This window comes from Bombina bombina, chromosome 6 (assembly GCF_027579735.1).
Source record: "Bombina bombina isolate aBomBom1 chromosome 6, aBomBom1.pri, whole genome shotgun sequence".
Taxonomy (NCBI): domain Eukaryota; kingdom Metazoa; phylum Chordata; class Amphibia; order Anura; family Bombinatoridae; genus Bombina; species Bombina bombina.
In genome coordinates, this window is record NC_069504.1 from 1130815158 (window position 1) to 1130830320 (window position 15163).

General features: G+C 44.9%; 1 protein-coding gene and 1 long non-coding RNA gene across 3 annotated transcripts in view; one reads left to right on the forward strand and one right to left on the reverse strand.

The window, feature by feature from the left end:
* The window catches only part of LOC128662483 (uncharacterized), a 28084-nt gene extending 22768 nt beyond the window's left edge, over positions 1-5316 (reverse strand). The window contains exon 1 of the long non-coding RNA XR_008402790.1: positions 5077-5316. This is a non-coding gene — a long non-coding RNA (uncharacterized LOC128662483). The remainder of the gene's footprint in view (positions 1-5076) is intronic.
* A 7125-nt stretch (positions 5317-12441) lies between these two features.
* The window catches only part of ETNK1 (ethanolamine kinase 1), an 82829-nt gene continuing 80107 nt past the window's right edge, over positions 12442-15163 (forward strand). The window contains exon 1 of one of the 2 annotated variants that reach the window (XM_053719109.1): positions 12442-12816. In XM_053719109.1, coding sequence (XP_053575084.1) covers positions 12670-12816 — 147 coding nt within the window. In that variant the 5' untranslated portion in view covers positions 12442-12669. The remainder of the gene's footprint in view (positions 12817-15163) is intronic. The other variant, XM_053719108.1, reaches the window with a different exon arrangement.

Genomic DNA, 15163 nt, shown 5'->3' on the forward strand with positions numbered 1-15163 from the left:
TCTGCAGGCTCCAAGTCCTGTATCTCCTCTGCTCTGCAAACTTCAAGTCCTGCGTCTCCTGTGCTCAGGTCTGCTGACTCCAAGTTCTGTGTCATCAGTTGCATAGTATCAAAGTCCTGTGTCTTAAACTGACCATTGTCACCTGTTTAATAAAGCCTTATTTCTTTCATTTCCATCATGCCTAAAAAAGATAGTTACACTAAGAAACACATCTCACTGGCCCCTTTTAACACCCAAGATAAACTTAAGTCAGACACCTCTACTTCTGAGCTCCAAACAACCTGAACCTGCTCCTTCAAGTGTGACAATATGTTTATTGAACAAAAAACCCCAGGGACTTTCAGCTGGTTGTCAATCTGAGAGCTCTCAAATTATTTTGTGAGATACCGCCAGTTCAAGATGGAGGGCATATATCATCTTTTTGATGGACCCCTATTTGACTGTTCACATGTCCTCTTTTTAGTAATTTTCTGCAGTTTACATGGAAAAAAAAGCTGTGGAAATTCACGCGATTTCCATTCTGGGTCAGCTTAGATCCTTGGTGTTCTACCAAGCTGATGAAGCATTCTTATCATGTCCCATGTCCTTTTACTCCTTCAGTTGGAGTTTGTGAGTTAGCTTCTTTGAGGCTTTGGTTTTGTCATCAATGCTGAAAAATCTTACCTGACTCCCAGTCAGAAGACATAGTTCCTCAGATTGCTGGTAGACAAGGTTTTGGCTACTCTATCTTCCCAATTCAAAATGGATAATATTAAGCAGGAGATTTCAGAACTTTAGCCTTTTCAGAACTCCATCTACAGCAGTGGTTCACAACCAAAGTGACCTCAAGGCCTGTAAAATATTAACCGGACATTTTCCAGGGCCCGGTAGTGATATATATATTAAAACGTATTGGTGTCAGTGGAGAGAGTAAATATATACTTTCATTGGTGTTAGTGTCTTCACAGTGTAACTGAGCTGGTATCATTTACCTGCGATGTCCAGGTCCAGCCCCACCTGCTCCTGCTTTGTCCTACCACTGAACTGCCGCTACATGCACACACACAAGTGTAATGGAACTCTGAAATGCATGTCTGCTTATCCTTATGTGTAGAGCAGCAGGGTTGTCAAACTGCGCATTGGTAGCATGTTATGGCCAGGTACTGGACTGTGGCTGGCTGTTGAGAAACCAGGATCAACAGCATTTGATATACATTATTGGGTTGTTAACAGCTTCCATTCAGGCCATTTTTCCAGCTCTTTTGTATTAAAGAGCAATGCAATGTTTAAATATTGCTTTGCTCAAGCAGAACCCTTATTATTCCCAGTTAAGGGACACTAAACCCAACTTTTTTCTTTCATGATTCAGATAGAGCATGCAATTTTAAGCAACTTACTAATTTACTTTTATTATAAATTTTATTTGTTCTCTTGCCATCTTTATTGAAAAAGTAGGAATGTGATGCATAGGAGCCGGACCATTTTTGGTTGAGAACCTGGGTTATGCTTGCTTATTGGTGGGTAAATGTAAGCCTCCAATAAGCAAGCGCTATCCATGGTGATGAACCTAAAATGGGCTGGCTGCTAAGATTTACATTCCTGCTTTTAAAATAAAGAGTAAAATTATAAAGTAGCTTAAAATTTCATGCTCTATCTGATTCATGAAAGAAAAAAATTGGGTTCAGTGTCCCTTTAGTATCGCTGGACAAGGAAGTAAAGGCTGAAAAGCACTGGTGGTTACCCCACATGAATTGGCTAATACATTTGGGGTATAGCTTTGGATTTTGTCCTGGAGTCAGATGCCAGCTCAGTAGCCAGGAGAGCAGTTTACAATAAAAAATGCTTGTGAATTTTGGTCTGCAGCTGAGTCTGGTCTTCACATAAACTCTTTTATTAATATTATAGTTGTTCGCAGAATCTTTTGTGATATTCACTTTTGTCAGGGCAGGTCACATAGGACCATTAATGCTTATAGATCTGCTATTGTTGTTGCTCATGTACCAGTTCAAGGTTATTCTGTGGGACAACACCCTTTACTGTATTGTTTATTGCAAGGACCTCCTGGTACCAGATATTTTCATCTATGCAATGTTTCCTTAGTCCTCAACTTTTATAAATCACCAAGTTGACTATTTTGTAATGTCCTGTGTCTTTTCATCAGGTTTCTAATGTTTAAGTTTTGGAAGTGGACTTTTTACTCCTAATGGGGCTACCATGGCATATTCTTCCTTAATGTATTATTTTATGTAGGGGGCCACAGTTGTGCATGGTTTCTTGTTTGGGGTTTGTATTCACCATGGGTGCCGGATTCTTTTGCTCAAAATTCTGTCAGACGGGCTGTATTTTCAGCTTGAAATACTGTTGCTGGAAATTTCCTTTATCCTTCATCCTGTTGAGAGTTGTTAACCAGTTCTGGTTTCTGAGGTTGATGTTAGGAACCTTCTCAGTGTGTTCCAGCAAAGAAACAGGTGTTACTGTGTTGTGGGCTTATATACAGTGATCCATTTGCTGATTGATTCAAATGTGTTACTTTAAATATTTGATGCTTTGTTCAGAAGAAAATTAAGCAAATTATTCGCCACCTGTTTCTAATAAGATACTGATTATGCGGTCACTAGAATAAATGGTCTGTGTGTGTGTAAATGGATATAAATGTTTAATTATCTACAAGTGCAAAAAGCTTCCCAGCAGCGGTGTAAAATGGCTTAGATGTGGAAAGGTACAGCCAGTGGTGGCTGGTAATTTCAAGGTTGGTGGGGCAAAAAAACTCACCCCCTGATAACTCCCCAAACTCCACCACTTTGGTCTCCGGACAAAAAGAGGATAGGGGAGCACATAAGACACCGTAAAGTGTAGTATTTATGTATTTACTCACAGGGGAGTAACTATAAACCAGGGTTCTTCAAACTTTTTTTTACATATTACATTCCTTTGCAACCATATTTTTATGCTTGGTCTGAAAATGTCTGAAGTATTATACAAGATAGCTGCAATTTTTTGAAAAGTGACTACAATGTGTGTGTAATTTATTTCTAATACACACACATTCTTATTCAACACACACACACTCTGATACAACACACACACTCCCCTACAACACATACACAAGTCGCAACCCAGTAAATATGGTGTTGCAACCCAGTAATGGGTCCAGACCTGTGGATTGAAGGACCTTGCTATATATATATCTTTATTTAAAAAGCAGGAATGAAAAGCTTAAGAGCCTGCCCATTTTTTGGTTCAGAACCTGGGTTCTGCTTGCTTATTGGTTTGCTAAATTAATCCACCAATAAGCAAGCGCTATCCAGGGTGCTGAACCTAAATTCCTGCTTTTTAAATAAAGATAGCAAGCGAACTAAGAAAAAATTATAGTAGGAATAAATTAGAAAGTTGCGTAAAATTGCTGCTCTGTCTGATTCATGAAAGAAAAAAAATTGGGTTTAGTGTCCCTTTAACTACATTTCACTATTCCCTTTTCTGTTTCTTTCTCTTTACTTGCCATTTTTTTTTTTTTACTTAACCCCCTTTATCTCCCACTGTTCTCCTTTATATCTTGTAATCTCTACCCCCTCACCTCCATTCTGTTTTTTTCCCTCAAATTCCTTTTCTATAACAAAGATGACTGAGGGCGATATTTTGCTTGGGACAGTAAATCTGTAGCTTCCCCCGATGACAAGGACAAGAATCAGCCTGGGGGTGTGCCTAGCAGCATTTTTACTAATAGTGTTTACAGTTAACACACTATTGTACCGGTACAAAGCAGTTAATGTAGGAAAGAAAAACACACTCTTAGCCATTACCATTAGTTTCCCTATAAAATGAACAGAATCTTAATGTAGTAGATTGAAACATCATGCAAAAAGACCAGAAAACTCAGCTGTTCATGCAGAGTACACTAGAGGCAAAAAAGTAGCAGTTCAATATCTAAGTAAGCAGTTCTTATAGTAATTTATAAACTATAAAGGTCAGACAGAGCAAGTAGCATTACATGTGGTTTATAAAGATCCAAATATATCAGCTTGAAAGATTAGAAAAAAAGTTGAATTTAAGTCTGAAACAAACACAAAGGCATAATGCCAGGTGTCTCCAGTAGGGTGACCACATATCCAAACTGCCATTCAGGGACGCCCCCCCCCCCCTGGAAAGCCCGCCCCCCCCCCCCCCCCTCTGGACCGCAACCCCCCCCTGGAAAGCCCGCCCCCCCGCCCCCACTGGACCGCAACCCCCTCTGTGTGAAAACTTCTTCATGTATACATTGTCACATTATATTGCATGTGAATATTTATATTTTACTGAGCAATAGAAACAGTGCAAAGGCCAAGTAAAGACTAATAAAAGTGGTTTAGATTGTGTATCAAATATATAATCACTTGAGACTTATTATATAATCATATTATGGATATTACTACATGTAACCCCTGCTGGAAGCTTACTAAACATGGTGAGGTCATAAAGGAAACAACTTAATTATTCATTAGAATGCATGGCCCAATAAATGGTCAGAAAGCAGTGATAGAAGTAATAAAAGCCAAACAAATATCTGTAATACCGCTTAATCTCAATAATGTTAGACGTCTTTCAGACATCATTAGCACTCCACTGAAGTTTTGTGGCAGTGGAGGAACTAGATATCCCTATCAGAGGGTCATCATATTTACCAAATGTAGATTATACCAACTTCCTCACATGATTTTAGTGAGCTCACAGGCAAATACAAAGTGCAGGACAGTAAGCACCACTACGAGAGTTGTCCGGGCAATACTTGGTGTGGGCTGAAAGAGTTGGCATTGGGGTGCATACAGGCCCTGTATCTATGCACCCCAATGCCAACTCTTTCAGCCCACACCAAGTATTGCCCGGACACCTCTCGTAGCTTACAGTAGCAACTTTTTAATACCCAGCAGTCCCTTCAGCACGTTTCCCTTTTACAAACAATGACAACATTTCCTCCTAAGGTAAATCAAACGGTTATCGGTTGGAGAGAACCGTTTGATTTACCTTAGGTTAGGAGGAAATGTTGTCATTGGAGTGACTGCAAACTGCAAAGCTGTACATTTTGCCTGCATGAATCAGCGGTCATGGTGTTACTTAACTTACCTAATGCTTAGCTCCAGTCCAACGGAGTGTCACAGGCACAGTCAAGTCAGCAACAGCAGTCACTCTCTCCACCGGTCTCGTCTCGACTCCACTAACGTCCTCCACGGGCCGGGTCACGGTCAGTAGTAGTCCATACCGCTGGCTGTATCGCTCGCATTATATAGACCTAGAAAGAGTGTAGAGACTAGACTAGACAGCAACCCAGAGGGGGGCGGGTGGGTCCGCCGGGGAAATCTTGCATAAAATAAATTCATATCCTGCGCCTCTGGTCTGCAGTCTGGCCCCCTGGGATGATGTTGTCTGGAGTCTCACCTCACTATCTATCTTCTGCTCTGCGGGAAGCCGCTTGTTACCCGCCCTGGAGACTAACTTAGTCTAAGACCTGTGAGAGTGAGTCAATCAGCTGGCTGTCAGTGCGGCTGTCAGTGCTGTCAGTTTCAGCAGTCAGTCATTCCGGGACAATGAATGGAGGCACCCGGGACCCGGGACAGACCTTTAAAATGCGGGACTGTCCCGGGCAATACGGGACACCTGGTCACCTTAGTCTCCAGGCAAGTCTTATAACTCATGTTAATACACCTGTAAGTACTCACATATTCAGCATGATTAAAATCACAGATCCCACTGCTAGGAACTAAAATGGGATGTTTTCCTATAGCTCAATTTCCCACCTAGCTGGAGCAGGAAGTGACAAGCAAACTACAGGATACGGAACACAATGTGACAGGACTACAGTTAGAACAGCCCAACCAAGCATAATTCATTACTGCTTTAGCACATCCATTTGTTTTGTTCAATCATATGTATAGGACACTGGTGGGGCAAAATTTATTCCAGCCCTGCACTGAACCCTTAAAGGATTACTTTCCGTTATAATTTTTAAGCCAAACAACTAACATATTTAAGTTAATAAACATTAATTAAAACCTACTGACCTATATTTTCTCCAAAACAAAGTTTCATAACGTTCTAAAAGTTATATCTTTTATTTGCCGATGATGTCACGTTATTCTGCCCACTATTTTCAGCACTGCATGTTCAAAATACTTAAACCAATGAAATTGTGTTTAAAGCGCCATTTTGAAACCTAGGTATTGTAAACGGATTGGTACAGAGCAAAGGATACCCGCAGAGTGGGTTTGGAAAACAATTAAATTTGCAGACAAGATTTCTGATATACGGTAGAGATATGTTAATGAAATGCTATTGATAAAAAGCGTATTTGGGGTAGTTAGTTAGTAACAGGCATAGAAAATATTTACTTACAGTGGCCCTTTAAAGCAACTGAGAAAAAAGGAAGTCAGAATTGCATAGAAAACATGTATATGGGCAAGCTTTCACTGATGTCTGGTGTATTTTTAAAAAGTATTTATTTGCCTAAAAATATCAATCTATATGGGAATAAAAACATAAAGATTATGATAAAAAATAAGATACTGGCAAAAATTATTTTTATTTTAGGGAAGCTTTGTAAACAGGACAGAGTCCATGCTGCCTATATGGGCACACCTCTACTGGGTGAAGCTAAACCCCATTGTTTCCATAAATAACCGAATGCTGCTGCCATTTACTCCTGAATTTGAAGAATGCAAATGTCTGATATATATACACTCACCGGCCACTTTATTTGGTACACCTGTTCAATTGCTTGGTAACACTAATTGCTAATCAGCCAATCACATGGCAGCAACTCAATGTATTTAGGCATGTAGACGTGGTGAAGACGACTTGCTGATGTTCAAACCGAGCATCAGAATGGGGAAGGGGATTTAAGTGACTTTGACCGTGGCATGGTTGTTGGTGCCAGACGGGCTGATCTGAATATTTAAAAAACTTCTGATCTGCTGGGATTTTGATGCACAACCATCTCTAGGGTTTACAGAGACTGGTCCGAAAAAGATAAAATATCCAGTGAGCGGCAATTGTGTGGACGACAATGCCTTGTTGATGTCAGAGGACAGAGGAGAATTGGCAGATTGGTTTAAGATGATAGAAAGGCAACAGTAACTCAAATAACCACTCGTTGCAACCAAGGTATGCAGAATATCATCTCTGAATGCACAAAACATTGAACCTTGAAGCAGATGGGCTACATCAGCAGAAGACCACACCGGGTGCCACTCCTGTCAGCTAAAAACAGGAAATTGAGGCTACAATTTGTACAGGCTCACCAAAATTGGACAATAGAAGATTGGAAAAATGTTGCCTGGTCTGATAAGTCTCGATTTTAGCTGCGACATTGAGATGGTAGGGTCAGAATTTGGCATAAACAACATAAAAGCATGAATCTATCCGGCCTTGATTCAACTGTTCAGGCTGCTGGTGGTGTAACAGTGTGAGGGATATTTTCTTGGCACATTTTGGGCCCCTTAGTACCAATTGAGCATCATTTAAATGCCATGGCCTCCCTGAGTATTGTTGCTGAGTGTTACAAACTGCTATTTGTGACTGGCCCTTTAAATGGAAGGTTGCCCTGCTTCCCTGGATTTTGGAGAAGCCTATTTGCCAGCCTCCTTCCTCATGACTATGGCCCCTGGAAGATTGTGCCCCTGAGAGTATATTGACTTTTGTTGGGTGTGTGTGGCCCTTTGGGAAACGTCTGGGGACATATTGTGACTCTGGTGAACAATGCCCCCTTTAAGACTATGTCCCCAGACCTGTGAAATGACTTGTCCCTGGCTTTCTCCCACTTGGTTCAGTTTCATTGTGTGCCATTAAGAGTTAAATTTTGTTCAGCTTCAAGAAACCTATTCTAAATACAAGTCTGCTGGGATTAGCTCTAATTAGGTTTAGTGATCAACTTTCCCATTGTCTAATCAGACTAGTATTGATAAGGTGGACTGCATTGTTTTATTGTGTGTAATGTTATCTGCTGAAGTAAATGTTGTGGCCTGTCAAAGGGAGTGTCTCTCTATCTAATATCAAATGTGTGATGGGGGATTTTATGCCTCCCCCTGAGAGTGTCCTGTTTGCATGTAACCTCAATAAAAAGGAGGCTGTGTGCTACAGCACATTAGACCTATTTTTGACCCTCTAACTTGCAGCTTTGACTCATGTTTGTAGGGGACAGCTTCAGCTAATATCACTACAGGGATTGCTGACTACGGTGCTGCTGCTCCTTTGGTGAGCGCTAGGAGCATCCTTTTCTACGGTCCAACTTCCAGCCAGCCTGGAGGCAACCGTAACATTTGGCGGCAGCGGTGGGATTGGCGTCCTAGCGCAAGGAGCAGCACCACAACAGCACTGGTATCGTAGGAAAGTTATTGAGGGCAACGCTAGCCACTGCGCAGCGTCCCTACCTACAGCAGCATGGAGCTGACAAGATACTGGTCAGAACCCTGTGAAGAGCACCTCAACCTGATCCGTCGCTATGAGGGCGCGGATTTCGTTCCAGAGGTAAAGAGGCGGCTAGTCCGATATGGTCCAGACCCTGCGCAGGAGGTAGTCAGTCGCCTCATCCGGGAATTGGCTTCTGAGAACGAAGCAGCACGAGCCTTTGAGCGCCAACTGTGGAGTTTGGGGGTATGGACACCTGCTCTCCAGCGAGAAAATGAGTTACAGGGGGCAGAGACAGTTGGTCCTGTCCCCCAGCAGCAGAGGAATATGCAGGGAATTGTGAGCCCAGACTCCATTCCCCAGCGGCTGGAAGTATGTAAGGGAGAGGAGAGCAGCGACCTCCCTCCCCAGCGGCAGTATACTGTGCAGAGGGAAGAGACAACCGGTCTCCTTCCCCAACCCCAACCAGAGATACCAGAGGCAGCAGGCCTCATAGACTGGTCCTGGGAGGACCCCCAGCAGGCAGGTGGAGATGGGACCGCAGTCTCTCTACCGGCCCTACAGGGATGCTGGGCAGGCGGCCCAGATCCCCAGCGACAGACCCAGCTACAGGGAGGGGAGAGCATCGACTTCCCTCCCCAGCCGGAGTGTGCCTTCCAGGGAGAGGAGACAACCGGTCTCTCTCCCCAGCCGCAGCATGTTCCACAGGAAGAGGAGAGCATCGACCTCCCTTCCCAACGGCCGCCGGAGTATCAGGAGGAGGAGGTAAGCCAATCTCCCCCTCCCCAGCTAACTCCTAACTTGGGCCCAGGGTTAACAGTGGAGATGTTAACCCCCACTGACCCCCACGTTCCCTTTGCCACCGGGCAGGACTATGCCCCAATTCCCCCAGCAGAAGAGCTGGCATCAGAACAGAGCGCTGCTGGCCTCTGCCCTACAGACCCCCTTGTTACAGGACTGGCCTGCAAACCCCTCACCCCAGCAGAAGCGCTGGCACCAGGGCAGAGTGCCGCTGGCCTCTGCCCCCCAAGTACCATCAGCTATTTGCACAGCTGCGCCAGGAAGGCAGAGGATGCTACACTTTCATCCTATAACCTGGAACCTACAGGCCAGTGCTACTTGTTGTGGGGGGGGCTGCTTTGCTGCTAGTGTTTATTTGTGGGTGGGTTGCGAGACTAACTTAGGCACTGACCGACAGAAGGTCAGGTGCCTTGTTAGTCTCCCTCCAAAAGGGGAGATATGTTACAAACTGCTATTTGTGACTGGCCCTTTAAATGGAAGGTTGCCCTGCTTCCCTGGATTTTGGAGAAGCCTATTTGCCAGCCTCCTTCCTCATGACTATGGCCCCTGGAAGATTGTGCCCCTGAGAGTATATTGACTTTTGTTGGGTGTGTGTGGCCCTTTGGGAAACGTCTGGGGACATATTGTGACTCTGGTGAACAATGCCCCCTTTAAGACTATGTCCCCAGACCTGTGAAATGACTTGTCCCTGGCTTTCTCCCACTTGGTTCAGTTTCATTGTGTGCCATTAAGAGTTAAATTTTGTTCAGCTTCAAGAAACCTATTCTAAATACAAGTCTGCTGGGATTAGCTCTAATTAGGTTTAGTGATCAACTTTCCCATTGTCTAATCAGACTAGTATTGATAAGGTGGACTGCATTGTTTTATTGTGTGTAATGTTATCTGCTGAAGTAAATGTTGTGGCCTGTCAAAGGGAGTGTCTCTCTATCTAATATCAAATGTGTGATGGGGGATTTTATGCCTCCCCCTGAGAGTGTCCTGTTTGCATGTAACCTCAATAAAAAGGAGGCTGTGTGCTACAGCACATTAGACCTATTTTTGACCCTCTAACTTGCAGCTTTGACTCATGTTTGTAGGGGACAGCTTCAGCTAATATCACTACAGGGATTGCTGACTACGGTGCTGCTGCTCCTTTGGTGAGCGCTAGGAGCATCCTTTTCTACGGTCCAACTTCCAGCCAGCCTGGAGGCAACCGTAACACTGAGCATGTACATAACTTTATGACTACAGTGTACCCATCTTCTGATCGCTACTTCCAGCAGGATAATGCACCATGTCACAAGGCTCAAATAATCTCAAACTAATTTCTTGAACATGACAATGAGTTCACTGTACTCCAATGGCCTGCACAGTCACCAGATCTCAATCCAATAGAGCACCTTTGGGATGTGGTGGAACGGGAGATTCACATCATGGATGTGCATCCCACAAATCTGAAGCAACTGCGTTATGCTATCATGTCAATATGGACCAAAATGTCTGAGGAATGTTTCCAACACCTTGTTGACTCTATGCCACTGAGAATTAAGGCAGTTCTGAAGGAAATAGGGGGTCCAACCCGGTACTAGTAAGGTGTACCTAATAAAGTGGCTGGTGAGTGTATACAGGTATACCCCGCTCATATAGTGGGTTAGGGACCGGAGCCCCGTTGTAAAGTGAAAACCGCCTTAAAGTGAAACAAGGCAGTTTTAGCTTTCTTTGCACTTGCCAGTGTGTTTAAAAACTTGAAAAAATGTTTGAACTAACAAATATTAGGGGTGCAATAGTGCTGTGTTTAGTTTAACACTAGCACAGCACAGTATTCAATTTCTATTCAATAAATACTGTACCTGTAAAATAGTGACAATGACTGTAGTAAAATTTACCAGACTATAACACTGAGACACAGATTGCACTGTAAGGCTGTAAACAGAGTGAATTGCGCATAACAAAATGGTGCCAGTCACTTTTCTCACAAAAGAGAATGTTTCAAAATCTTTGGAGGTTAAACTTCAGCTCCACAAAGCGCTGTATTAGCGAAGTGGTGTAAAGTGAAGTATACCTGTATATACACACAAGTGCAAAAACCGATGATTGTATTAAATGATTTCCAAAACTAAACTGTGAACATGGCCCCACTATGGGCATTCTGATAAATGCTGTCAAACATTACCAACCCAAAACCAGAAGGATGACTGGATATGCAGCAGGTAGGTGCTCAGTGTGTCTGCGTACCATCTTTATCGGTTTTGTTTACTGGTATTCGCTCACATCACAACTTCCCGCCCAGCCCTCACGCACCTCAGTGCCACAGAACGTTCCCGCCCAGCCCTCGCGCACCTCAGCGCCACAGAACGTTCTCACCCAGCCCTCGCGCACCTCAGCGCCACAGAACATTTCCGCCCAGCCCTCACACACCTCAGCGCCACAGAAGTTCCCGCCCAGCCCTCACGCACCTCAGCGCCACAGAACGTTTCCGCCCAGCCCTCACGCACCTCAGTGCCAAAGAACGTTCCCGCCCAGCCCTCGCGCACCTCAGTACCACAGAACGTTCCCGCCCAGCCCTCACGCACCTCAGCGCCACAGAACGTTCCCGCCCAGCCCTCACGCACCTCAGCGCCACAGAAAGTTTCCGCCCAGCCCTCACGCACCTCAGCGCCACAGAACGTTTCCGCCCAGCACTCACGCACCTCAGCGCCACAGAACGTTTCCGCCCAGCACTCACGCACCTCAGTGCCACAGAACGTTTCCGCCCAGCCCTCACGCACCTCAGCGCCACAGAACGTTCCCGCCCAGCCCTCACGCACCTCAGCGCCACAGAAAGTTTCCGCCCAGCCCTCACGCACCTCAGCGCCACAGAACGTTTCCGCCCAGCACTCACGCACCTCAGCGCCACAGAACGTTCCCGCCCAGCCCTCGCGCACCTCAGCGCCACAGAACGTTCCAGCCCTCGCGTATCTCAGCGCTGCCTCAGCAATGCCCTACCCATATCACAATATCTTCCATAGAAGAAACAAATATCCTGCCCATGTCACTGTTAGACGAATGTCTCGCCCACATCGCACTAGCCCCTTGCACATATGATTTATCACATTATTCCCGTTCTTACAGTCTTGTCACGCGCCTCACGCCTCCGGCCACGCCTACTGATGACGCTAAATCATCCGAATGGCGAGGCGTGGCCTGGGCAGGGTCAGGAGGAGTCATCATCAGATGAGCGATAGTACAACTGTATGTGAGGGGCGTGGCTTGCAGGGAGAATGACGTAAAAAGTCTAAGGCAGATGGGCGTGACCTGCGGAGCGTTTGGCGAATGGTAGTGCAGCCGAGGAGAGGTGTGGCTGCTCAGAGCTAGTGGAATTTTCCATCTGACCGGGCCTCTTATAGCACTGACTGTCTAGCAGCGGAACACACGGTGACTGAGCGAGGCCCAGTTTGACAGGTAACGATATCCCGACTCTGGAACATCCTCCGGGTCTCACACCAGCAGTGGCTCTGTCACATCCCGGATCTCTGCCCCACAACTCGGCTTCGGTTCATGGCTAACTACATTCACGTACCGCCGGGCTCGCCAGATGTGCCCAAGCTAGACCTCACTGTACTGGAGACCGGATACCGGGAGGGTGCCATGCGGCTGCTGCAGGAGATCCGGCCCGAGTGGAAGGCGGAGGAGGTGACCACTAAGGTAGGTTATTACCGTGCAGTATAGCCCGTTATAGCGCTAAATGTCTCATACCGCGCCCCTGTCACACGTCAGCCTAGCGGCCATTCATTCCGAGCTACAGAGCCGCACCCGGGACTCCTCATCGGGAAGCGAGAGAGAAGTGTCACCTAGGTGTAGTGCAAGGGACACATGAGACATCTGAGCAAGTGCTTGTGTCACATTACCTCAGTGACAGCTAATTCATTCTGGGTTAAGGGTAGGCATAGTAGTTACCTCAGGTAGGTAGATACTGTAAGTCATTGGCTTTAGGGCAGGGAGTATCTTGTACCACTGGAATACTGTATAAACCAGGGGCTTTAGGGCAGGGGACACATGAAGAGACATCTGAGCAAGTGCTTGTGTCACATTACCTCAGTGACACCTAATTCATTCTGGGTTAAGGGTAGGCATATTAGTTACCTCAGGTAGGTAGATACTGTAAGTCATTGGCTTTAGGGCAGGGAGTATTTTGTACCACTGGAATACTGTATAAACCAGGGGCTTTAGGGCAGGGGACACATGAAGAGACATCTGAGCAAGTGCTTGTGTCACATTATGTCAGTGACACCTAATCTGCAAGGTAGGCATAGTAGTTACCTCAGGTAGGTAGATACTGTAAGTAATTAGCTTTAGGGCAGGGAGTATCTTGTACCACTGGAATACTGTATAAACCAGGGGCTTTAGGGCAGGGGACACATGAAGAGACATCTGAGCAAGTGCTTGTGTCACATTATGTCAGTGACACCTAATCTGCAAGGTAGGCATAGTAGTTACCTCAGGTAGGTAGATACTGTAAGTCATTGGCTTTAGGGCAGGGAGTATATCTGGGATACTGTATAACCCTGGGGCTCTAGGGCAAAGGGACACATGAGACATCTGAGCAAATGCTTGGGTCAAATTACCTCTGTGACGCTTAATGAATTCTGCAATTGGGCTACAGTTGGTTATATTCTTCAGTAGAAACATAAGTAAGAAGATTTTTTGGAGGGTTGACTTGCCCTTTAAGACAAGGGGGGCATCTTGCATGTTGCTTCCAGGGGCTTTATGGCAAGGCACACTGCTTGGACACACAAGCCATCTGAGTGGTCTGGTTACATTACCTCAGTGACACCATAATGCATTATTGGTTATAAGGCAAGGGACATTGCATCATATCATTATACCTATAACCCAGGGGCTCTAAGGCAAGGGACACAGTAAGAGCCGTCTGCGAGCCACATTACCTCTGACACTATAATGCATTCTTGGTTGTAAGGCAGGGGACATGTTTGCATGTTACCTCGTATCATCATACCTATAACCCAGGGACTTTAGTGCAGGGGACAATGCTAGGACTCATAAGCCACCTGAGTGGTCTGGTTACATTACCTCAATGACACTATAATGCATTCTGGGTGTAGGGTAGGGGGACATCTTGCATGTTACCTCCATGTCATCATACCGCTAGGATACTGTGTAGCTCATTAGGTTTAGGGCAGGCAGTATATTGCACCTCTGGTATACTGTATAACCCAGTGTGTTTAGGTCAAGGGACACCTCTAGGACATAGTACAAGCCTTCTGACTGAGTGCGCGGGTCACCCCAGTGACACCTAATGCATTCTTGGTTATAAGACAGGGGACATCTTACATGTTACCTCCATGTCATCATACCTCTAGGATACTGTATAACTCAGGTTTAGAGGAAGCAATATAGTGCACCTGTAGGATACGGTTGCAGCACCTCTGGGATTCTTTAACTCATTAATTCTTGAATAGGGGACACTACTAGGAAAACATTAGTGATGGAAAAACTGCATAGAAAAAGCACGTACAAAATATATTCACATCCTTTTCCCATCTAATACTTAGTAGTACCAGATAATGATCTCTGTTGATATCTCTTGATCTGTAAGTTAAAGGGCATGTGCTCTCTTTTTACAGCTTTACGAGAAGGTACATGCTCCTGCAGGTTTTAGCCGGTTATTTTGTTGTGAGCACGTTCATATCCTTTTTTGCCAGATATACACCCTGGATCAGATTGCCCCTGCAGTACCCTAATGCCAGTTATTTAGACTTAAAGGGACACTGAAGCCAAATTTTTTCTTTTGTAATTCAGAAAGAGCATGCAATTTTAAGCAACTTTCTAATTTACTCCTATTATCAATTTTTCTTCGTTTTCTTGCTATCATTATTTGAAAAAGAAGGCATCTAAGCTTTTTTTTGGTTTCAGTATTCTGGACAGCACTTTTTTATTGGTGGATGAATTTATCCACCAATCAGCAAGGACAACCCAGGTTGTTCACCAAAAATGGGCCGGCATCTAAACTTACATTCTTGCATTTCAAATA